Source organism: Perissodus microlepis, chromosome 8 (assembly GCF_051167445.1).
Source record: "Perissodus microlepis isolate ML-2025 ecotype Zambia chromosome 8, ASM5116744v1, whole genome shotgun sequence".
Taxonomy (NCBI): Eukaryota; Metazoa; Chordata; class Actinopteri; order Cichliformes; family Cichlidae; genus Perissodus; species Perissodus microlepis.
Window position 1 is genome coordinate 9,713,696 of NC_140468.1, and position 26,679 is coordinate 9,740,374.

The window sequence follows — 26,679 nt, forward strand, 5'->3', positions numbered from 1 at the left end:
GTTGTCTATATTAATTACAGCTGAATAACAGCTTAAGCCCATTTTTTACATGAGTATTTGTTTTGTTTTCCTTTCCACTGCAAGCTTCTATTCCTCTCCATTTAAGATTTAATGAGATTTAAATCATCCCAATTACTACAATAATTATTATTTTCCTTTTCTTTTTCAGTTTTTCTTTAGATTTTGAATTCTTCACTGTCCTTTCATGAATTAAAAACAATTGCTTCCTGTTGTCCTGTTGCAGGGTTCCATGGTCAGAGGCTACCCATTTCCAACCGTAGATGTCCCAGACCACGCTCACTACACTATTGGTGTTGTCATCCTTGCTGTAGGCATCACAGGCTTGCTGGGAAACTTCCTGGTCATATATGCTTTTTGCAGGTATTTTTTTTCTGCTTATGTGACTGATTTAAATGAATGTCCCACAGTTACTTTTGCATATCTCTCTGATAATAGAATATGTTGTGACTTATTTATTCCCAGTTCATTAAGCATGACAGCTTTATGTTTGTATGCAGGAGCCGAAGCCTGAGGACACCATCCAACATTTTCATTATTAATCTGGCAGTCACAGACTTCCTCATGTGTCTCACGCAGACGCCCATCTTCTTCATCAACAGCATGCACAAACACTGGATCTTTGGGAAGAAAGGTACAACACTGTGCACATACAAAGCTTAACATTTTTAACTCAATTACGTAACATGTTGCACTTACAGACTTTACAGACTTTAAACAGTCTCTTATATGTGCAGGCACGCACACTTTGAATTCCACCTGTAACCTTAACCTTTTCATTGTGACATACAGTTCAATGAATATTCTCACACAGAAACACAGCTGTCACCCCGTATGATGCTTTTCTGTCACAGTTTAAAATAAAAAACACTGTGCAGTAGGGTTACTCATAATCAGATGTGCAGGATGATAGCGTGTTTTACATGTATGCATTCGGAGGGAGGTATCATTCATTAGCAGATACCGTATTGAGAGGTTTTTAAAGAGGCAACACACTCCACTGATCAAACACTGGTAGTCGAGGCGCCTTCAGGAGGTGTCCTGACCTTGATGAAGACAGCCAATGGCTGTCAGAGCTGGATCTCAAGTCTCAGCGGTGGTTACTGCAGGGGGGCGTTTGCTTCCTTTTTTTTTAATTCTAGCCATGGCCATCCTCCCACCCAGTTATCCTTTGTAAAAGACAGAACAAGATTCAGATTATGAAGTGAAATAAAGCAAGTAAACCAGGCGAGTCTTGCAATTTATGTGTGTTTTTTTTTAAGGTGCAGTAAGTCATTTTTTAAGGTAATTTCACGTGAATAGAATATCCATGTGAAATTAAACCTAATGTGTTCTAAAATAAAATAAAATTAATCCATTAAAAATACATATGAGTGAGTACCTGTTTGTTGAAGCCAAATCGTTGCCCCTTCATCTTAAATATAGTGAGGTGGACATTTTTTGGTAATAATGTTTTATGTATGTGGCTAGAGAATCGACCACATACATTGAACACTTAATACGTTTATTTTATTTTAAAGATTACAGATAGCTCTGTTAAACTGTATATGAGTTTTTGACATTTTTACATGTATAGTTTCATCATCGCTTTCTCATCACGGTTATTTCCTCCTCCACCATTGCACTCTCTTCTTCCTCATCCACTTTCTCGTCAGCTTAAGCCTCATCTCTTGAATTTAAATCAGGGTTTTAAGACATGACAATGTGCATGAATATGCTTATTTGTTCTCAATATTTTTGCAATTACGTATTGTCAGCAGAAAGCTAACAACAAGCCAGCTAAACAACAACAGCTGGTTATAAGCTAAAGAAAATATAAAAGCTAATGTTAGGCTTGCGTGTCCTAAAGATTACATTTTCCATCTGATAAACACATAAATAATTTTATTACATTCTCACATCATTGAGAGTTTATTTGCTGCATGCCAGAGTCCATCAATGTTAGATCCACTTCAAAGAAAGCTGGCTAACAGTGTCAAATATACTCAACAACTCATCTCAGGATTGGTGTCACTGCTCAGAAGTGAGCTTCACTGATACATCAGCTCATATCAGATTGCTTTCAAAAGGTTTTATAGTCTCCTCTGAAGTAAATATACCGGAACACATATTGATAGCTGAAGTAAACAGTGGCCCGAAAACCTACACTCACTGCAGATGAACAGTGCCTAGTGGTGTTTGTCCCACAGCAGACACAGTAGCTAAGATTATGCATTTGACCTGGGACAGGTAAGAAAGCTGTTTTTATTTTGGGTGCAATCTGTAATGTACTGACATCTAGTGGCAAGATGTTACACACTGTACCTTTAAACAAAATCTCAATACATTAATTAATAATGGGATTTTTCTGTGCCTTAGGGCAGATGCATGACAGATGTAATTGGGAGAGGTTAAATTAATACATGGAGTACATTTATTAATAGCGTTAGGGTTAGCCCGAATTGTAATCTGTTGTTTGCAAGCTGCATGTGGCTCTTTAGCTGTTAAAGAGCCATGGGTTGCCAACTTCTGTTCTAGGGATTCTGTGAGTGGCAGCTTTAGGAGGTAAGGTGGATGATCTGTCAGTCCGTCTATTGCAGGGACATTGATTTTCCCCAAAGAATAAACTTTAGTGACCATCTGGTTTCTTCAGTTCAGGCAACAATTATATACAATGAAATGATGTCATCTATTAATTCATTTTCTTAACCGCTTGTCAGGGTAGCAATGCGGTACCCTGCCCATCCTGGGCTGAGAGGCAGGGTACTCCCTGGACAGCTCGCTAGTCTATCACTAAGATAGATCTAAGATAGAGACACAGACACTGAGTAACCAACGTGCCTAACAAGCAGGAGGAACCCACACAGGCCCATGGATAATGTGACCCCAGCCAGCTGCTGGATTTAAATCCAGGACCTGCTTGCTGTGAGGCAAACACTGCCCCACTGATGAAATGATGTCACATAGATTTGATTTGATTTGATTTACTAGAAGACCACAGCAGGTTGAAGTTACCCATGTTATTCCAGTATGTTTATATTTGACACACATTCATTGACAAGCTTTCAAATGCAACATTCAAAATGTTAGAAACAATAGCACATTTAATTTCTTGCACATGATAACATGCTGAGTGTTTGCCACTAAGCAAACCACAAGTCTTCAATGTTGTTTGGACAGATGATACCAAAGTAATGATGTTTGGTCATAACAGTTAACAGTCAGCACCAGTAACCAGACTGAAGTGTTGTGGCAGAACCTTAAGAGAGCAGTGAATAGACAAATGCAAACCCCATGAAAACAAACGGGCTAAAATTCCTTACCAGCGATGTGAGAGATTAATAAAGTTATACAGAAAACAATCACTTCAAGTTATTGCTGTTAAAGGTGTTTCAGCTAATTCATGGGGTGTTCTTGGTTTTTCACAAGATTGTAGGAGACCACCTACTTGTGTCAGTCAATAGATCGATAACATTCAAACTGGGTGGTATTTTTAACACATTTACCCACAAGTGTGGGTGTAGAGTAGCTATAGTTTAGGGCTATGTAGCTATCACCTGAAGTTTAAAACTGCTTCACAAAGACTGATCCTATACAGCTATCAAGGCTTTTCTGTTTCTTGTTATCGATTTAATAGCTTTTACTGGTGTTTGTGACATGTTTTTATACATGAATGAATGAATGAATCCAGGGGCTTAAATATGAGAAATATGAAAAATGTGACTGATGGTATATTTTGATTTGAGTATCCTGTGATAAGCTGCTAGGAAAAAAAATCAAATGAAAACAAGAAGAGCAAATGAAGTGAAACTCAAAGAAGGCAGGTTTTACATTTGATGGACTGTTGGCTAGTTGTTAGAGTGAATTGTTGTCTGTCTCTCTGTGTGGAAGCCTTATGATTGACTGATGGGTGTTCCATGGCTATCGCCCAGTATCAGCAGGGATTGGCTACCGCACACCTGCAACATTATTTGGTGAAGCGACAAAGAAAATGGATAAAGATAAAGTGTCACAAGATTCCATAATTAAATGAGCTCCAGCCAAATTCCAAACACTGCAAAACATTTTAGAAATCATAGATTATTCAGCATTTAAAACTGTTGAATGTATTTATTTGTCCACCTTGGTTCTAACGAATCTGATGCTTTCACATGCCATACTTTTTCTTCTTCTGGATATTCACTGGACGTTGTAGTTTAACTTTAACTTATCTACCATATGCAAATGACAATTTTTATTATTTTGTTTTTAGATTTAAATGTCTGTTCCTATTGCATATTTTCACATTTTGCATAAAAACAATCTCATAAATTTTTTTCCCCACTTATAAAGCATTTGGACTACACTATACTCTCAGCATTGTTGTTACAGCAAATGCCTCAGGACTGAAAAATATTGTTCTTCTTCAGAAAACATCTGCTGTTTATTGTGAACCAGTCTGGAATTTATTAGCTTCAGTAACTTTGGCTTTTGAACACACGCACACACACAGATGTGTTGATGTACACTATATTAAAGTGCCTTAATCGCCTGCATTTGTTTGAGTTTCATCACAAAGCCAACACAGAGTTTGTCATGTGCTTGGATGGAGTGACTTGAAGTTGTGATTATATGACGTGTGACAGGTCAATGGTAATTACAAAACTACAGCCTGGAGGAAAAACAGCTGATGAAATGATGAGTAAATGCTTGTCGTTTGTCATGCGTGTCATCTGCATGAATATATTTTCACAAGTGTATCTATTAGATTTCCTCATGGATACATTAAGTGTAAATATGCCAACAATGTGTCTCTCTAAAAAAAGACAGCATGTTAAAATATTCTGACACATTTTTCATTATATAAACATTAGGTTTCACACTCCCTGCTTTCTATGATGCAAATGATGTTAACTGTAATCACTAACCTAGAGCTCTTTTCCAGCATTTCATATCTCATTTATCTCATTATACTTTGAAATGTAGCATGAAATTAAGTGCCAATCAAATTATTTAAATAAACTGTTTTGGGTCTTTTTTAGCATGATAATTGAAAAAAAAAAAGGATCGAAAAACTATGTCAATGAAGTTCATGCTAACGCTGCATGTGACAACAAACTGTACATAATAGATGGAAATAGCCACCATGATGTCAACCACTGGTTTGTGAGGTTCCCTTACTACCTACTGCTGCTTGTGTTGGTATCCACTTGTTAGTCATAGCGACCCTTAAGACATTCCTTATCTTTCACCTGCTCCATCACCAATCAATCACCTGCCTCCATCTCACCCTATTCCTTCATACGCTCTGTACGTCCTCCTTCACAACATCCAAAAACCTTCCCTGTGCTCTTCCTTTTGTCCTCCAGCCTGCCTTCAAACATGCTGTCTCCTCTTTCTCTTTACTCAGCAGTATCCTAGTTACAACAAGCACCTTGCCGGTCAACAGCACTCATTGCTAACACAATAATGCCTGCATGATAATGGCTATTTTTGATTTGGCAATTATTTTATACCAAATGTTCTTCCTGATGCAACTCTCTCCATTTATTCTGCCTTGAGACCGTCACGAGGAGTACATTTGTTTGCAGCCCTCATGGCTAGGTTGTGATGTGGAAGTTCTTCCTTATAGGGCCTATATAAGATAAAGCACTGTGAAGGAACTTGTGTTGCAAATTGGTGCTGTACATTTATAAAAAGGGAACTGAACACTTTACATGCTATGAAGCTGCAGAGCTTTTAGCTCTTTTCCTACTTGTACCATGCTTTTTGGATTATTAATAGCTGGGAATTTCAACAGGGAGCAAGCCTCAAGTGGTAATTGAAGAATGCAGTTTTTGTCACTTGAATCTAATACATTCTTACAGTTCAATTGTATAGACTATGAAGCATAGATCTCAAATGGTCAACCAGCAAAAAAGTTCCCCTTAGGAATAGAAAGCTAAACCTAACTAAACATTGCAGTTAGAGAGTTAACCACTTTGTCTGCTATCACTGTAGTTTTTACTACAATTATTTGTGATTATACAATCAGATGTGGTCAGTATTAACATGAGCACATGTTGACATTTCCTACCCAGGTTGTGAGCTGTACGCCTTCTGTGGAGCTCTCTTCGGTATCTGCAGTATGATGACACTGATGGTGATTGCAGTGGACCGGTACGTGGTGATCACCAGGCCTCTGGCTTCCCTCGGGGTGATGTCTCGTAAGAAAGCATTCACCACTGTGGCTGTTGCCTGGCTCTATTCAGTGGGCTGGAGTCTGCCGCCCTTCTTTGGCTGGAGTGAGTACAATTTTATTCAGTGACCTGGACGTTTATCAGTGTGATATAGCGATATAGTTTTTGAATCTCTGTTTAGCTACTTATTTCCAACTGATCTAACTAATGGCAGCATTTCTATTTCCTGATGAAAAGTGTGGCATTATTTCAAAGAGATCTTGGTTTGCCTTTTCAGCATGGAAAAAAATGAACATTTCACGTGAATCATTAAAACACTTGATGGATATGATAGTGGAACAGTTTTACTGAGGCTCTGCAGCCTCACACGTTTTATGGTACTACATTTGCATCTGCTTGTGTAGGTACTAGCATTTGCAGAGTACACACAAAGGGGGATGCTACCAATGCAAATATGCTTGTGTGCAGTCCTCCAAGGACCTGACACCTTAACATTGATTAAGCTATGCAAAGGTTAAACACTGACTGGTTGAAAAGTGGACCATAACAAGAAAAAGGAGCAACAGCAGAGTTCAATACAAACAAGAGAAGAATGAAAATAAAAATCTAAGACAGAAAGTTCAACATGAGAGGCACAGATGGTGGACACTTTCCACTGTTTTTAGCTGTTTCACTATTTTAGCTCTTTGCATGTAACTTCTCTGGCTAGGCCCAACAACATCCCAAGCGGAAGTATGGTTGCTTGTGACATTGCCACCTGGTGAGAGTAAACAGCTACAACATGTAGACAATGGTCTGCAAAGCTGTGCGTACCACCACAGAGCTGTGTTTGAGCCATCGCTCTCATATTAGCTTTGGGCTTTTCCTGTACTGTGTTTGATTTAGGGGAGGGGTATTTCTGTCCACATCTTGTTCAAGTATTACAAAGTACAACTCGAGCTGTGAAAGCAACTGCTGCAACCCATGAAGAACAAGTCTACATTATTAAAATCATAGACACTTAAGCTTAGGCCTGTCCAGAAAGTGTGGGAGGACTGATTAAGACAACAAAATACAGCTAGCAATTATGATAGATAGAGGTGTAGGGTAAGAAAAAAAACAAAACAAACAAATGCATACAATAGTAAGATTTAGACACTTACATAGCCTGTCACAGCATGATGTCGCCTCCACAAAGGACTCCATGGTGGTAGTACATAATGGGTTACATGGCAGCACCATTGAAAGCCTTCTCCCTTTTCTTAATCTCTATAAATCCAAGCTTTTTCTGAAAAGGTTGAAGGTTTTAAATTAAAATCTACAACATGGCTTCTTAATTAAGCCTAACCATAACCATAATCATGGCTGGAAATAAAAGTAAACTCGAACATGTCACTAATACTGATTGATTAAAAATAAAGGTGCTTTTGAACCATGTGCCAGAAACAATGGAACCACAGGGGAGATGTGTTTGACTTGAATGTGCATTGACTCATTCTTTATCCAGTGCCACCACCACCAGGGAGTGTGTATACCATGGCAAGGCTCTTAATTGATTTTCCATTGGTATGTTGTGCATTCTTAAGAAGCTGTGGTCATTTTACGAATTCAAGTCTAGTCTCAGGGAGTGACAATCAATGGAAAGCCCCACAAACAATGGCAAAAAAACCTGTTCAGGATTTCAAAGAAATATCTCAGTGACTCCAATAAAATACAGTGAGAGATGATAAATTACATAAACAGTACAAACCAGTAATGCAGCTTAATTCTGTATTCCTATCTATGCTTTGTTACCAGTATTTTCAAAGGCTATTGGCTCTTTCATTCATTGTCTTCAAGGTTGTTTAGGTGTTTAGCAGTTATACGATGGATTTCCTTCCATACATCTTATATAAACAGTGTTTTCTTCCATTTTTCTGTCCACTGAATAGACAAAATAAATCAGTGTGGTAAAAGGTTGGCCATATAGTAAACTCCATTCATACAAGACTCACATACTCTACCGGCAGCCCTTTATTGAAGTAGTAGGCACAAACATGTTCAAAATGCAGAAGTATGAAGTCAAAGACTTTTCAGGAGCAAAGAGGCAGGAGAGAAATGTCAGATTTAATGATGTGGAAAATGACCAAAAGACTTTATGTGCTCCCAAAGGTGCCTACGTCCCGGAGGGTCTGATGACGTCTTGTTCCTGGGACTACATGACGTTCACCCCTTCCGTCCGCTCCTACACCATGCTGCTTTTCACTTTTGTCTTCTTCATCCCTCTCTTTGTCATCATTTTCTGCTATTGCTGTATCTTCAGAGCCATTCGACACACAACGCGGTTGGTACTGTTCATGCACACACGAACATCAACACCATTTACGGCTATTATTCTCGAAGGTCTCCTCCTGTGACACACTCCCACAGCTGTGTGAATATCAACAAGTTAGCCATAAAAATGAATTACAAACAAGGGTCTGTTATTACAGTAAAATTACAAGTTATATTATATTATAGACGACGGCTTTCGATAACTATTTTTACTGGTGGTGGGCGTGTCTGTGCATCACAGGGCGATAACAAAGATCAACTGCGAGGGGACCAGAGACTCTGCAAAGAGGTTCCATAAAATGAGGAGCGAATGGAGGATGGCTAAAATTGCACTTATCGTCATCCTGCTGTTTGTCATCTCCTGGGCCCCTTATTCCTGCACAGCCCTCACTGCATTTGCTGGGTAAGTGCACAAGTGTGTGTGTCAGTGTCTGCTAAAGAGACATCTTTTTTCACAGTCCAGTGACGTCTAAAATTCTCCATTAGGACGAAAAAAGCCCAAAGTTTAGTACTTTTTGGGTGTTTGACTCACAATAAAGTACTGAGTTTATGATTGAAGATGCCATTAAAGGTGTTTCAGCCAAAAGCTATTTATCTATGGCTGCGTGGTTTTAGTCGTAACAAGACTGTCAATATTCCTGTAGGAAGTGAACTCCCGTGATGGATTACCTAGAACAGCGTATTCATCAATACACATGCATGACAGAACCAAACCTTTGTTTTTTAAGTAGATTTGTTCCAAACCACCATATTTCTCTCAATACTTGGTAGACCAATAAGAAACTAGGAAAGGCTGCATACTGGATTGATCAGGTGGACAGTAACACAACTACCTGCTGCCTGTTCTTTTGCGATGGACTGTGCTGCCTGTCCAAGAAGTACCCCATCATTGTCCCAGTGTCACCTGAAGTATAGCCTCCAGCCCACCGTGACCCTGGGGGGCTTGGGGAGATAACTAAAAAAATGTTGGGGTGAAGTGAGGGTTGAATTGAGCACTAAATGCAAGCCCAACTGTGTGTCCCAGTCCTGTGTCTCTGCACTAATTCTGCACAAGACAACACATGCCCACCCATGCCCTTGTCACACAAATGTGTCTCATTTCCTTGTCTCATTTTTCTTCCTGCCACCATCTGTCTCATCTCTCTCTCCCCCTCTCTCTCTCAGGTATGCAGACTTGTTAACTCCTTATATGAACTCTGTTCCTGCTGTGATTGCCAAAGCATCAGCTATCCACAACCCCATCATATACGCCATAACACATCCTAAATACAGGTAGGATGTACACTCAAGTGTTAAGCTGCAGTAACAGTTAAAAAATAATGGTGTTCTTTCTCAATCTCCTCGCACACAACAGCGGTGAAGAAGCAGACGTTACACAAGGTGTCAGAATAGTAATTAAGGACATAAAAGTAAAAAGCTTTTTGCAGCTTCAGTATGTACACAATGGCACAGAATGTAAGAAAAGAAAGAAAACATCAAACTACAAAAAGGAATAATAAAGCAGTGTGACAGTGAAGTATAATGGTTATACAGAGAAAGTAAAGAAAAGATACAAAAGAATCATTTTGAAGTATTTTAGTAAAGGTTTATGTTGTCTCTGCGTTTCCCCCCCAGGCTCGGACTTTTTTAAAGAACAAATTTAGCTGCTTCCATGCTCATGTTAGTTATCTCCCCAAGTAAATATTTAACTTTATTTGGTTTGAGAGTGTGTCAAATTTGGTATTGCTCTCTCTGCATGTGTGCATAATTGATACCGTGTTGCCAGGTTTGTCATCGTCACCCATATAAATGGCTGGGATGTGTTTCCTCGGTCTATAGTCAGTTACATCTGATCAGCTCTGACTAGAAAGGGAGATTATTTTTGGAGTTTTAACGAAGAGGTTGCTCAGTAGTTGATACTTTAACCGATGGCAGAACCACAGAATGATTAACATGTGTGGTTTACATTATATCAGAATAAGGTTTCATTGTTCTTATTTTAAAAGGGTATAATTTTAGCTTGGGGTGTGAGAGGTCAGCCCCCAAAAATCTTCAAATCTCTCAGGAGCCCAGCATATACGATGTCACAAAGTTTCTACAGTTCAAAAGATTTTGAAGAATACAAAAAACAAACATTAAAAAAGACAAATAAAGGAGATTGGAGCTCCAGAAACAAACAAACAAAAGAAGGTTGAAGGCCACCCACCCAGGTGTGATTCGATTAAATCGTCTTATCTAAACTTGTGTTAATAAACCAAACTAATGAAATTAAAACTGAAAACAAGACAACCCACAACATTCAACTCAATAGAATATTGAAGCAGCTGAAGTTAAAGGAGGCCAATGTCAGACCAGAGAGAGAGGCACTCCAACCATCCTGACTTCATATGCAAGCATATGAGTCTTCATAGCTAATCATTACTCTGCATGAAACAGAGAGTGCTAGAAAGCAGGTTAATAAAGATGATCAAATACAATAACCAGAGGGTAAATGTGCCATCGCACAGAGGCATATGACACTCCCAGTGACTCCTTTGCACTCCTTTAATCACATTCTAATATAAAAAATTGCGAACAAGCTACAAATCTTCTTTAATTTACACATCTCTGTAGCATCCAAAGCTTGAAACCAAACCTCTTTTATGAATGCAAGATTGAGAAAAAGTACCATAATACTACTGAATAAAGATGATTACACAATACTCTGTGTTACGACCGGTTAGACGGTCAAGGAAGGGAGTCACACTACCACCTGAATATGGATAGCAAAAATGTTTTAAAATAGGTGGCAAACCTGTTTATGTCTGTATCAGTGGTGTGAAATGGTGCTTGGATGGGCTGCTAAGTGTATTGTATAGGATGTATATGCAAAAACAATACAATACATGCAAAGACAGCACAGTCACTGTCACAGGAGTGAAGAAGAGGAACAGCAGGAGCCCAAAGCTACAGAAGCAGGCTTTAAATATCCCTGCAGAACACTGGCCATGTGTTCGGCACCTCCTGCAACCTCCTGCAACACATGACACACACACACATACACACCGATCCCACAAGAAAGTCCGATGCAATAACAATTTGGAGGGATTTGGACATATGTTACTCAGGGCATGATCTGTAGAACATTTCAGTTCCAATCCTATTTTTCAGACTTTTGACCATATTTTCTGATTTGTGGGGTGGTAAAAGCAGAAATTCAAAATCTGTACAAGAAATGATCAATGAAAAAGAATGCAAATGACTTCAAATTTTTGTAAAAATTTATTTAAATAATCAACTGGGGAAAAAGTCTGATAATATTCATTAGCAGGCTATACTTTCATGTACACAATGCTCTTACTTTTGTTTTTGGCAGTAGTAGGAGGACATTTGGCAGCAAATATCCTTGTATTTTGGAACTTTTGGAATTACTAACTTTCCAATTAGCAGATGACCTGCCCTACCTCCTGATTTACAGCTGCCCCTAAAATTGTTGCCATGCTTACCATGAACACGCCTACGCACTAGTGAGTGTAAGTACAAGCAAACTTGATCTGAGCAGACACTATGATCCTGTCTCCCCTTAAAGTACTCATCATGTCCATTTTATCATAACTTTGCTCCTTAGCAAATTATTAGTTTAAAGCTAATCCTTACATGCAATCAAAAGGTTCCAGCAGGAGACAAAAATCCCTTTCAGGTTTTATGAGGAAGAGAATCCCAGGTGAAACTGCCACATCAAACATGCCAAGCTACCTGCTGTAACAACCCTACCCCACCCCTCACCCCCAAGTGAATAAGGCTGAAAATAGCTTATTTGGTTTTGTTTTGTGTTGTTACATGAATCACTGAAGCAAGTAGAAACTGAATAGTAGTAAATGCATTAGTAAGGCAATAATTAAACAGTAGTAAAAGAGCAGTACACTGAAATAAAGGAAAAAATAACATGCTGACTACAGTGACAACATGGGCAGTCTTGGTAGTTGTACCACAACCCCTTAAATACACAGCATTAATCAAACTTGTATAGAGTAGAAAAGCGCTATACTGCATATATATCTAGTTCATTTACCTTTTACCAAACTTTAAGGAGCCAAGCCTTGTGACTACTTTAATTTTTGTGGTATTCTCTTCTTGATAACTTTTTAACATCCTAATTAAAAGCTGACATTTGTCTAATTCAGCTCAGCTTGTAAGGATTTCATGCAGCCCCACACTTCACTATCATTTAATTAAAAAAAAAAATGCAATTATGGATTGGAAAATTTCTCTGTCTCGTTCAGGTCAGCAATCAGCAGGTACGTTCCTTACCTCAGGGTATTGCTGTGTATGAAGGGCAGAGACCGTTTCAGCAGCAGCAGCTTCCAGTCCATCCGCCGATCAACCCTCACCAGCCAGTCAGAGTTCAAAGGCCCCAGCAGGACTCACAACTCTTCCGAGTCTGAGAGTGAATCAGTGAGTGTGGCTCATATTTAATATGTTTTGTATTTTATGTCCTTGTACAAAGGTTTAAAATATGAGTTGCTGATTTCAGTCCTTTTCCATCTCAGGCCCAGTTCTCAGACACGGAGGAAGACTACTCTTCTCGAACTCCTGTTAGTCGTCACTTGTCCGGTGATGCCAAACAGGTGCGTCACGCTAGCCAGAGGTCAAAGGTGAGAGGGTATAACACAGAGTACGAGAGAACCTCTGCTCACAACGCCACTGATCCAGCAATATGTCACCTGTCACCAATCACTGTGAGTATAAAAGCCTCACTTGTGTAAAGGTATTGCTGCTAACACGACAAAAAGTTCCATGATTCCAGTCTACTACATTTTAATTAGCTTTGTTTCCCCTTCATTCTCATCTCCTTGTTCACTTTGAAAAAACCTTTCAGTGCTCAATAAGTGGAAGTCTCTTTCTGATCACCTGCACAGTGTCCTTCAGTGTATTAAAAGCCTTCAGCCTGTGTTTATTTTGGGGAAGAGAGTTGCACAGGGTAAAATCTGTAGAGTTAGGTAGGGAGTCATCGCAAATTATGTTTGGCTCCTGAAAGAAGTAGAAAGAAGTTTTGATGCATTTTGAATGGGTGTACAATGGCAGGCTGACACAACACCACTGTTGAGGTACTTTGTATTGAACATTCCCTCTAAGTAAAACTGCACTGACAGTCTTTCCCTTGCAGATGAATTCATAGCACACAACCCCTCGAATGACAGTTTAACTGCTTCTGTGCTTGCTTGTGACCAGATGTCCCTGTTACTCGTTCAGACGTAACAAACTCTTTCACTGACACAACTGTTTGGACACAGCTCTAATCACCAGAACTCTGATGTAAAAGTTGTTTCTCAAGGACAGAGTTTACTTTCTGTGCAAATTTGAGGTCTGCTGTGAAACTGCGGCTAAGCTTGTGCTGGTAGTCTTGAATCGGAGGTGATAACTTTTTCAAATTTAAAACAGATAAAGTGTTTTTCTTTCTATTGGCAGAGTCGCTGGATTTTTTGACAGCACACATAGAATATATTTACTATATAGTAAACCCAAAGTTTTATTTTTACACCATATGGTATTTCTAAGTATATTTCTGAAGTATAGAGTTAAAAAGGGGTGAAATAGGACTCAGGCTATCATTTCTTATAATATTTTCATGATATTTTTGATGGAAGGTTTTGCTTCTTGTTTGTCCATCAAAGCTGATCTAAATCCTCTTAAATTGTTGTTTGGGATCTCGAGACATCGTCGATGTCATCATTGTTTAATTGCATGTAACTTAAAGAGGACATATTGATGGGAGTCCACTTAAAATCCAGGCTAACTCAATGTTGTGACCAGGGACTGTGCAATTGTGTTTCTGTGGTGCCAGAAAATAACGCTGATCTTGCTGGTTTGACTTTGCATTTCAGTATCATTCATATTGTCTGGTTACCAATGGGAACAGGTTATTTGGCTTTTTAAAACAAATTCAAACCACAGAAAGAATTTCATAAAGAACAAGTAACTCACGGACTGCTATTGCTTTTAAATGACTCTCTGAAGCTGACATTTGCGAATTGTCTCAGTCTGAAATCTTTATGTCTGGAACTTTATTGTGATCACAGCTTAAAATCAACCTGCGTATAAACTCTTTCTCAGAAATACAGTAAAATGAAGAAAAGAGTGTCATGTTGAGAACAGGGGAAGATAAACAGTGGGTGTCATTGGAGCGGATTCAAACCTGGGCCTTACAGCATATGGGTCGCTTGTTCAAGCCGGTGAGCTAAATTAGCACCCCACAAAGTGCAACTTTTAATTGCAAAACTCAGTAAATGAACAGCTGTAAGAGCTCACAGTGCAGGCAAATTTCTAAGGAATAGGCTGTTAAATGGACTATAAACTCTCACAGTTTACAGCACATAAAGAAGTCAAAGGAAGGTTTTATCCAAAAGTTTAACTGATTCAAAGGCTGGAAGTCACCTGTGGGTCAATCCATGTGGTTGTCATAGTTACATACTGTAAGTCGATCTGTTTGTGAGTAATAAACTGTCAAGGAGCATAAACAACCACCAAAAAAAGCACACATGCGAGTACCCAGGTCACGACTCAGTTATACCACCGTGGTTTAAAGAAGTGGAACATGCCTAGCATCCTCTTCTTCTTCTCCTCCTTTTTATTTATCGGCTGCTTCCTTTAGGGGTCACCACAGCAGACCGTCTGCTTCCATCCTGTCATATCCCTGTTAACCCTACCTTCACTGCATCCATGAATCTTCTCTGTGGTCTTCCTCTTTCTCTGCTGCTGGAGAGCTCCATCTTCAACATCTTTTGCCCAATATATCCGCGATCCCTCCTCTGCACATGTCCAAACCATCTCTAACTCTAACTTCCTCTGACATACCCATTTCTAATCCTTTCCCTTCTGGTCATATCACCTTTATTTTGGAAGATTGTCACTAGTACATTATTAATCCTCTGCATCTTTCCTCCATCCTCGAAGCACCCCTACTATCTTCTCAACACACCCTTCATTTGTTAGCATTTGTCCATCTCTCTTGTACATGGGGGAATACTTGTATTGTCATCATATTGGTTTTATACTCTGATTCAATCTAGGGAACAACATAGCTGTGGGAAGGTATGAAAGGAGTCAAATGTTGATGCCTTTGTCACGTGAACAATTGCAGAACTGGGAATGGATCCCTGAAGCTATGATCTGCAAATAAGTGGTTTTGTTACCATTTTCAAAAACTATTGCATCTCCTCCTCTCTATAAAACCCTGCCTTTCTCTCTGCCTTTGAACATGTCAGCCTGGAACGTCTATAAACACTTTGGATTTCTGATGTGGACAGACAGCATAAAGCGGCCCTCACAATGCCATTCACACATCCTTTGACAGACAGCTCAAAATCCACAGTTTATGAGTAATTTGCGCTAACCCACATGTGACCTCAAATACTAAATGCCTGAGCCTCCCCACCAGACAATCACAGTTCTGTAAGCCTTTCTCCCCCCCGCTCTCTCTGTCTTTTATTAGTCAAGATCAGCATGCAATGGCAGTTTGTCATTTTTAGCTGGCTGTGACCTAACTAAAAATGACAGAAGTTGCCGGCAGCAAGTGAAATTGGCTGTCGAGTATCTTAAAAATAAGCCCAGCATTAGTTTTCATTCATATCACATCTATAATTTAAGCTTTATCAACTTAGTCACTTTATCAGCCCCTTCAAGCGTCACACATGTGTTTAATTTGCATTTATGTTGTTTAGGATGTTAGAGTAATGTCATAAAATTTGTGCAATAAAATTGGAACACGAGCAGATAATTTTGCATGGTAGTGTTCACAAACTAAGAAACCCAGCATACACAGAAGTTACCAGGTGTGTAATAGTTTCTGGTACTGGAGGCCATCCACACCAGCTGTCAGTGATTGCTCTAGCTTTTGGCAATTAAGTGGCAGAAGCCAACTGATCTTTTTATGATTGATCACTCTTAATGCACTCACATGCACAAGACCTCCTTAAACTGAGAGCTTCCATTGTCCTGTGTTACCCAGTGTTGCAACTGAAACCACCATGTAATTGAATCATCATGAAAATCTATATTTTAACTCATAAATCATTTTAAACCATTTTTAATTAAAATTAATTAATTTTTAGTGTTTAGAAATTAATGGCTCATTGGCTGGTATAGGAAAAAAATTATAAACCTCTCAATTCTGACATGTTCAGAAGCTAATTAACAACAATTTATTATTTAACAGCTCTTTCTGAATAATTCCTCAGTATTGTCTCACATTCTTGTGTCAAGTGTCGCCCAGACATTTTATTTGTTTCATAAAAACCAGAAAAAAAGCCCCATGCTGTTGACAGGCCAGTGATAGCGACAGGTCTTTTTATGTGGGACATGCAGTATATGGAGCATTTCCATCTCCATCTAATCATCTTAGTTCACAGGAATAAAAATAATACAAGCAATCCACATGTATGCGTGATGCAAACACACACATGCAGGCAAACCGCCACGCAGGTCAGGTTCACTGAGGACTCTGATAGAGAGGGTGCAAACACTAATCCGGTAATCTGGGACTTTCAGACTTAATCCATAGTTTGCACGATGTGGCCCCGTGTTTAAAAGTACTGCACTTGTTGGCAGTGGAAGAAAGCCCCTGACTGCTACCTCCATCTTTAGTCAGTAGTTTTTATACATGTTTACATGACATATACACTCAGACTGTTACCTATACACAGTCATCATGACTGTCAATTTCAATTTATGAGAGTGTTTAAGAGGGCTGGCATTTTAACTGTACGATCATTTTTGTTGATATAGTTTGTGGTGCTGTTAAACTGCACTGAATTAAACAAAGTCCTGTTATTTAGCCTAGCATCAGTCAACATAATAAAATTTAAGTAAGAGACAACTTTGAACAGATAAGTATAAAGACTGAACTGTTTCTTCCATTCTCCTATTGAACTAGCCAACCTGCTGTTTTACTGAGACATCATGAGCATCCAGCTCAAATTAAAGATGTGGATTAATTTTGATGGTGAGAAAGAGCATTGAAAATTACAGGGTTTTTAATAGTTTTTGAGACATTCTGATGACACACTGATTCAGATTTCAAAGGGCAATATATATATATATATATATATACATATGTATGTATGTGTATATATATATATATATATATATATATATATATATATATATATATATATATATATATATATATATATATATGTGTGTGTGTGTATATATATGTGTATCTATATGTATGTATTAGCTTCATCTATCATCTATGATATATGAAGCTAAAATTTCATAGCAATCATTATATATGTCCACACTTTAGACCATTTTTTTTTGCAAATCAGAGACGGTGAAACACAAAATTTGAATGATGTGAAATCTTGAAAATAAAAAACAAGAAAATAATTTTATGAGTTTCTTTTTTGCATTGTTGTGAAATATAACGTTTTCACATGTTATAAAGACAAATATTCAGAAATTCTAAATAAGAATAATAGTTTAGTGTGTGTGCACAAATATGTTAAATTGTAGGAGTGATGGCCTTTTTGTTCATATTTTAATGAGCTAATACTTGTAGATTATTTTATGTATCTGTCTCAAATTACAGATCCTGATTCAATATTCATGGCAAGAAAAACCAGTGAAAATTTTAGGAATTTATCTGTGATCGTTTTTGTGTTATTCATTTTCAGTGTGCAAAAAAATGGTCTGAAAGTGGGTTGTCTGACCATTTTTAAAATATATTTTTACCAGTGGTTTGAATATTTGCAATTCTGGTTTTATATACCAATATGTAGACCGACTTTAAAACTTTTTTATGCAATTGGAGCTGCTTAATTAGAAGACGTTCTAATAATTTGCTGATTTGAGAGGGAACGATCCTCATGTTTTCCTCCTTTTTTGGGACGGGTCTGCATTCAGTAAAAGTTACCTGAAGGCCCAAATAGCACAAAAGCTGTTGTGAGTATAACTGATAATAAATGGCTGTGTTTATGTGCACACTCTTCAGGCTCTGACAGAACCTGAAGGCATCTCCATGTCGGACATCAGTCTGCAGCCAACCAGCAATCTGCCAGCTTCTGTAAGAATCCACCAATCACCCTTTTTCTTTTTGCCACACATGTAGTAAATAGTTTTTTTCTACTAATAAATAGTATCTGTGTACATTAAACATACATATACGACCTCCATGATCCAAAAACTTCTAGAAATGTTCTTTATCCATCCTCTCAGAATAACTGTAAGAACATCATATAGTACCAATCATTAATTCACCTTTATTTTTTAATGTTGTTTTTTCTAGCATGTGTACTTCCATCCATTATGGTTTGGTCCAGCTATTAATTTGGTTTATCACAAATTTCAAACTCAAGTACTACAGTATGAAGCACATTCTCAGGGCAGTGGATTCCTGCCAACATAACAAAAAAAGCAAATCTTCATGTTTTTTATTAGACATTTTCCACATTATATTGAAAAATCTTGATACATACTCTGCTAAATTATTCCACTTTACCAAGATTCCTTTCCTCTTACATCACATTAGCTTTTCATGTTGCTGCAACAAGGATAAGACACAGTCAGGATGTTTTTGTGTATCATGGCTTTGGGCTGCTTTCATACTCTTTTGTGCTCCTGAAAATCATTATTGTGTTTGTATTTGATGTCAGATTAGATCAGTGGCTATCAATGGGAAAAGGATCCAGTCAACACATCAGTTGCTTTCATGAGATTAAGTCTGTATGTTGTTACAAGCACAAGTACTTATGAGCAGAAAATGCATAACAGTGCTGCATGTTTCCCTGTGCCTGGATCGTTTTTTCCCATGTTAGGTTAATTGAGGTTCTAGGCTGTGGGTATGGATTTGAATGTGAATTAACAGTCTCTATGTTGTTCCTGTGATGGTCTGGTGATCTGTCAGACTGGCATTCAGCAGTTCAGTACAGTGATTAGTAAATGTACAGTTTTCTTTTGTCTGCTTGTAAACTTTTCACTACATGATTCAGTAGCCAGTGCAATCACCATTAGCAGCAATAACTTGAAGTAATCATTATTTTGTATTAGTAATTCGGTTTTTCACATTGTTGTGGAGGAATTTTGGCCCCCTCTTCTTTCCAGCATTGCTTTAGTTCATTGAGGTTTGTGGACATTCATCCACAGCTCTCTTAATGTCCTGCCACAACATTTCAATCGTTTTAAGTTCTGGACTTTGATTGGGCCAAGCTTTAGCTGTCAGAGAGATGGACTTACATTTAATATGCTTTGGTATGCAGAGGAGTCCGTGGTGGACTCAACGACTGCAAGGTGCTCAAGTCCTGTGGCTGTAAAACAAGACCACTCCTTGAGTGCCATGCATAACAGTTGGTATGAGGTGTTATTGCTGATATGCTGTTTTGGGGTTTTGCGAAACGTGGCGCTGTGTATTTTGGTTAAACGCGCCCACTTTGGTCTCATCTGTGCAAAGGACATTGTTCAAAAAAATCTCAGCTGACCTAAGCTGTGCTGCCTTCTTTCTAGAGAAAAGATATTACTTTTGGCAGTTCTTCCAAACAAGACATACTTTTTCAGTCTTTCTAATTGTACTGTTATGAACTTCAGTCTGAGTCTGAGTCTGAGATGATCTTTCTCTGAGCATTGAATTGCGTATCCACTGTTCTGAATGTTCCAGACATGCAAACTGCTAAAACTTCAGCTGCTATAGAGGTGTTCACACTGATGATCAATTAGTTGTGTACAACTGATTAACAGCGCCTGACTGACACTTACTTTCCTAATTCCTACAGAAGAAGTAATGGTGTTAAATTTTCTTTTTCATCATGGGGCTGAATAGATTTGTTGCAGCAGATGTATTTTTCTGTTCATATTAAGTTACTTCAGCATAACTGTATTTCACTTAACATTGTTTGAATGTATGAATATACACAGATTAAACCATAAAATGACATTCAATTCAATTCAATTCAATTCAATTTTATTTATATAGCGCCAAATCACAACAAAAGTCGCCTCAAGGCGCTTCATAGATACAGAGAAAAACCCAACAATCATATGACCCCCTATGAGCAAGCACTTTGGCGACAGTGGGAAGGAAAAACTCCCTTTTAACAGGAAGAAACCTCCGGCAGAACCAGGCTCAGGGAGGGGCGGCCATCTGCTGCGACCGGTTGGGGTGAGAGAAGGAAGACAGGATAAAAGACATGCTGTGGAAGAGAGACAGAGGTTAATAACAGATATGATTCAATGCAGAGAGGTCTATTAATACATAGTGAGTGAGAAAGGTGACTGGAAAGGAAAAACTCAATGCATCTTGGGAATCCCCCGGCAGCCTACGTCTATTGCAGCATAACTAAGGGAGGATTCAGGGTCACCTGGTCCAGCCCTAACTATATGCTTTAGCAAAAAGGAAAGTTTTAAGCCTAATCTTAAAAGTACAGATAGTGTCTGTCTCCCGAATCCAAACTGGAAACTGGTTCCACAGAAGAGGGGCCTGAAAACTGAAGGCTCTGCCTCCCATTCTACTTTTAAATACTCTAGGAACAACAAGTAGGCCTGCAGAGCGAGAGCGAAGTGCTCTAATAGGGTGATATGGTACTACAAGGTCATTAAGATAAGATGGGGCCTGATTATTTAAGACCTTGTATGTGAGGAGCAGGATTTTGAATTCAATTCTGGATTTAACAGGAAGCCAATGAAGGGAAGCCAAAACAGGAGAAATATGCTCTCTCCTTCTAGTCCCTGTCAGTACTCTTGCTGCAGCATTTTGGATTAGCTGAAGGCTTTTCAGTGAGTTTTTTGGGCATCCTGATAATAATGAATTACAGTAGTCCAGCCTGGAAGTAATAAATGCATGAACTAGTTTTTCAGCGTCACTCTGAGACAGGATATTTCTAATTTTAGAGATGTTGCGCAAATGGAAGAAAGCAGTCTTACATATTTGTTTAATATGTGCGTTGAAGGACATGTCCTGGTCAAAAATGACTCCAAGGTTCCTCACAGCGTTACTGGAGGCCAAGGTAATGCCATCCAGAGTAAGAATCTGGTTAGATACCATATTTCTAAGATTTTCAGGGCCGAGTACAATAACCTCAGTTTTATCTGAATTAAGAAGCAGAAAGTTAGTGGCCATCCAGGTCTTTATGTCTTTAAGACATTCCTGCAGTTTAACTAATTGGTGTGTGTTATCTGGCTTCATGGACAGATAGAGCTGGGTGTCATCTGCATAGCAGTGAAAATGTATGCTATGTCTTCTAATGATGCTGCCTAAGGGAAGCATGTATAATGTAAACAGAATTGGTCCTAGCACTGAACCCTGTGGAACTCCATAATTAACCTCAGTGTGTGAAGAGGACTCTCCATTTACATGCACAAATTGGAGTCTATTAGATAGATATGATACAAACCACTGCAGTGCAGTACCTGTAATACCTACAGCATGTTCTAATCGCTCTAATAGGATATTATGGTCGACAGTATCGAACACTGCACTGAGGTCTAGCAGGACAAGCACAGAGATGAGTCCACTGTCAGAGGCCATAAGAAGATCATTTGTAACCTTCACTAAAGCTGTTTCTGTACTGTGATGAGCTCTGAAACCTGACTGAAACTCTTCAAATAAACCATTCCTCTGCAGATGATCTGTTAGCTGTTTGACAACTACTCTTTCAAGGATTTTTGATATGAAAGGAAGGTTGGAGATTGGCCTATAATTAGCTAAGACTGCTGGGTCTAGAGATGGCTTTTTGAGTAAAGGTTTAACCACAGCCAGCTTGAAGGCCTGTGGTACATAGCCGACCATTAGAGATAGGTTGATCATATTTAAGATCGAAGAATTAATCAATGGTAGGACTTCTTTGAGCAGTTTTGTAGGAATGGGGTCTAAAAGACACGTTGATGGTTTGGAGGAAGTAATTATTGAAGTTAACTCAGAAAGATCAATTGGAGAAAAAGAGTCTAACTTAACATCAATGGTACTAAGAGTAGCTGTAGATAATATTACATCTGTGGGATGATTACTGGTAATTTTTTCTCTAATGATAAAAATTTTATTTGTGAAGAAGTTCATGAAGTCATTACTAGTTAACGTTAAAGGGATGGTTGGCTCAACAGAGCTCTGACTCTTTGTCAGCCTGGCTACAGTGCTGAAGAGAAACCTGGGGTTGTTCTTATTTTCTTCAATCAGTGATGAATAGTAAGATGTTCTGGCTTTGCGGAGGGCTTTCTTATAAAGCAGCAAACTATTTCTCCAGGCTAAATGATGATCCTCTAAATTTGTGACACGCCATTTCCTCTCCAGATTACGAGTCATCTGCTTTAGGGTACGTGTTTGAGAATTATACCACGGAGTCAGGTACTTCTGATTAGAGACCTTAGTTTTCACTGGAGCTACAGTATCCAGAGTCGTACGTAGTGAGGAGGTGAAATTATTAACAAGATAATCAGCCTCTGTTGGGGTAGCGTTCAGATAGCTGCTCTGCTCTGTGTTGGTACAGGGCATTGAAGATGATAACAGTGGGTGGATTATATTCTTAAACTTAATTACAGCGCTTTCAGAAAGACATCTACTTTGATAAAATCTACTCTCCACCGCTGTGTAATCAATTATTGTAAATGTAAATGTTATCAGGAAATGATCAGACAGGAGAGGGTTTTCAGGAAACACTGTTAAATGTTCAGTTTCTATGCCATATGTTAAAACAAGATCTAGAGTGTGATTAAAGTGGTGGGTGGGTTCTTTTACATTTTGAGAGAAGCCAATTGAGTCTAATAACAGACTAAATGCCATGTTGAGGCTGTCATTTTTAGCATCTACATGGATGTTAAAATCACCCACAATAATTATTTTATTTGAGCTCAGAACTAAATTAGATATAAAGTCTGAGAAATCAGACAGAAACTCTGTGTAAGGCCCAGGTGGACGATAGATGGTAACAAGTAAGACTGGTTTCTGAGTTTCACAGCTGGGGTGGACAATGTTAAGCATCAGGCTTTCAAATGAATTAAAAGTCTGTCTTGGTCTTTCATTAATTAATAGGCTGGTGTGAAAAATTGCTGCCACACCGCCCCCTCGGCCTGTGCTTCGAGGTTTCTGGTAGTTAGAATGACTCGGGGGTGTTGATTCATTTAAACTAACATAATCATCCTGCTGCAACCAGGTTTCTGTAAGGCAGAGTAAATCAATTTGTTGATCAATTATTAAGTCATGTACTAACAGAGACTTGGAGGAGAGAGACCTAATATTTAATAATCCACATTTCACTGTTTTACTCTTTGGTTCAGATGTGGATACTGTATTGTTCTTTCTTTGTGATTGTTTATGTTTAAGTTGTTTGTTGCTGGTTTTTAGTTTGTTTTTTGTCTTTTTGGAAGCTGACACAGTCTCTATGGAGATGGGTTTTTGGGGGGGTAGCAGGAGGAGAGAAGCTGCAGAGAGGCGTGTAAGACTGCAACTCTGCTTCCTGGTCCCAACTCTGGATAGTCATATTTTGGGGGGTTTAATAAATTTGTCCATATTTCTAGAAATGAGAGCTGCTCCATCCAAAGTGGGATGGATGCCGTCTCTCCTAACAAGACCAGGTTTCTTCCAGAAGGTTTGCCAATTATCTATGAAGCCCACATCGTTTCTGGGACACCACTCAGACAGCCAGCAATTTAAGGAGAACATGCGGCTAAACATGTCACTCCTGGTCTGATTGGGGAGGGGACCAGAGAAAACTACAGAGTCCGACATTGTTTTAGCAAAGTTGCACATTGATTCAATATTGATTTTAGTGACCTCCGATTGGCGTAACCGGGTGTCATTACTGCCGACGTGAATTATGATTTTACTGAATTTACGTTTACCCTTAGCCAGCAGTTTTAAATTTCCTTCAATGTCGCCTGCTCTGGCCCCTGGAAGACAATTGACTATGGTTGCCGGTGTCTCTAGCTTCACATGTCTGAGAACAGAATCACCAATTACCAGAGTTTGACCCCCGGCGGGTGTGTCACCGAGTGGGGAAAAACGGTTAGACACATGAACGGGTTGGTGGTGTACCTGGGGCTTCTGTTTAGGACTATGCTTCCTCCTCACCGTGACCCAGCCGCCCTCTTTCCCCAGCTGCTTGGGGTCTGCCGGGGAACAGCTAGCGGGGCCTACGCTATCTTCGGCTGCACCAGCTACAGGGGTCTGGCTAGCTACGGGTGAATGAAGGGTGCGAAGCCGAGTCTCCAATTCAGTAATCCTGGCCTCCAGAGCTGCAAATATGCTACATTTGTTACAGATACCATTACTGCTAAAGGAGGCCGAGGAGTAACTAAACATCTGACACAATGAGCAAGAAAGTGCAGGAGGGACAGGTGAAGTAGCCATGGTGCTAACGAGTCGGCTACGAGCTAAGCTAAGCTAGCGAAACAGTACAGAGACAGTGAGTGAATACTTTGGCTATAAATTAGGTAGTGAGTACACAGAAAGTGTGCTTCGGATGAAGCACGTGAAGATTATACTATGAAAGAAGAATGTATTTAAAAGTTGTTAATTAAATTGCTAAGCAAATAAGCTACTCAGAAACACCACTGTGTTTGAGCAGGAACAGGAAGTGATACTCTACCGCAGAGCGAGCGAACACCATTCCTGCCAGTGCCAGTGTTTATGCACAACTTAACCTTGTTCAAGGAGTTTTCAGTATTCGTTGCTGTTGAATGAGAAGCCACTTCTTGCTCAATAACTTTGATTTAATTTTTTTCAAGGTTTTAGGAAAATCAAGAACGCTTTGTGTTTTAGCCTGACCTCTCAACAAGTAACCTTCACCATTTAGGCCAACTTTGCAGTAATGAGGGGGAGGACAAGAGACGCATTATGCACAACATTCGGCTAGCTATAATACTTAAACAGCCATCTATATACTACATGGTTTATTACAGTAGTGTTCCCTGCTGTAGCCATATGCTTCACAGTGATTGTAAAATTGTCACAAGTGGGGTGGGTCTAGCTCAGGAGATGATCTACTAATCAGAAGGTTGGCGGTTCGATCCCTGCTCCAGTGGTTCAGTGTGCATGCTTAAGTATGCTTGGGCAAGATCTGAACTCTGAGCTGTTGATCAGCAACTGTGTGTGAAAGTGGCCGATAGAAACAATTATGAGGTATTTTGTCTAAAGTGCTCTGCTTTTCAAGCAGAGTAGCAAAGTGCTATATAAGAACCAGTTCATTTACTGTTTACAACAAAGGTTATTAAGGTTCCTTAAAGTGAAAAGCTCACTGGCTAATTAGGAGGTATCGCTCCACCTCTAATTTCAGCTTCCCTCTTGGGCTGTGTGTTTGCATCAAGAAGGTTCTAGTAATTTCCTGGCTGGCTGGGGCTTTTTCGTGCTTTGGTCAGTTGGGTTAATTGGTGATTCTAAATTGCTATGGATGTAAGGTAGATCAAGTGGGTAGACCAAAGTCCTGTGTGGGTAAATGTGCATTGCACTCCAAAGACCTCTGACAGGTCAGTAAGACTAAATATCAGTCTATTTCCATTAACCTCTGCTCATTTTGTAATGAGAATGAATGCTCTATTCACAGAAATCCAGGAATCGGAAATCTTTGAATCAGGCTTTGAAAAAATAAATCTTGGCCAGTGTTTCAGTTAACAATGCAGAGGGGCAGTTGTGTCCTAATTTCACTGTAGTTACAGGGTAGACTAGCTGAAAGCAAATGGCATATATTGGTACAAAGATTGTGGATGACTGTGTTATGTTAAGCTCATGGTCATGTGATCACCAAAATAGCTCTAATGGTCCATCCATCGATCCCTTATCCAGCTTGTGTCAAACTGAGGCTGGAGCTGAGGCTGAAGCTGAGGCTGGTAAAGAGGAGGAAAACAGTACGTCACTCTATCAGAGAGACATCAACAAGTTACCTAACATCCACGTCTTTGATTTGTGGGGGAAAACCCACTCAGGCACAGGTGGATGCGCAACCTCCTGCTTGGCAGAGAACACAGGAAATCTTTAACCCAGCTGGAGGTTAAAACCCCACTGGGATGAAAAGGAAACATTGCTAACTTCTGCATAACTGTGCATCCATGTAATAATTAGTTTTGGGTTACTTAAAAGGAATGATATTTGGTGTACATAAAACAGAGCTACTTTTCTCTCCAATAAATGCAAATCATTGTATTTGCTGTGTTTATGGATTTTTTAAAGATATTTACATATTTTAACATTTATGGTCTATGCATTGGAAAATTGCTGGTTTACACAGGTATGATATAGACTAGGGTATTTTTTCACAGCACGTTTGTAAATTATATGGAAAAGGAGGAAAACCGT

At 39.1% G+C, this 26,679-nt stretch overlaps 1 protein-coding gene across 1 annotated transcript in view; it reads left to right on the plus strand.

The window, feature by feature from the left end:
* The window catches only part of LOC146381381 (melanopsin-A-like), a 39,978-nt gene that overhangs the window by 6,689 nt on the left and 6,610 nt on the right, over window positions 1-26,679 (plus strand). Inside the window, exons 2-10 of the mRNA XM_084937394.1 lie at window positions 245-381; window positions 519-652; window positions 6,057-6,260; window positions 8,286-8,457; window positions 8,689-8,850; window positions 9,612-9,719; window positions 12,689-12,860; window positions 12,956-13,144; window positions 18,400-18,471. Coding sequence (XP_084793520.1) covers window positions 245-381; window positions 519-652; window positions 6,057-6,260; window positions 8,286-8,457; window positions 8,689-8,850; window positions 9,612-9,719; window positions 12,689-12,860; window positions 12,956-13,144; window positions 18,400-18,471 — 1,350 coding nt within the window. The remainder of the gene's footprint in view (window positions 1-244; window positions 382-518; window positions 653-6,056; window positions 6,261-8,285; window positions 8,458-8,688; window positions 8,851-9,611; window positions 9,720-12,688; window positions 12,861-12,955; window positions 13,145-18,399; window positions 18,472-26,679) is intronic.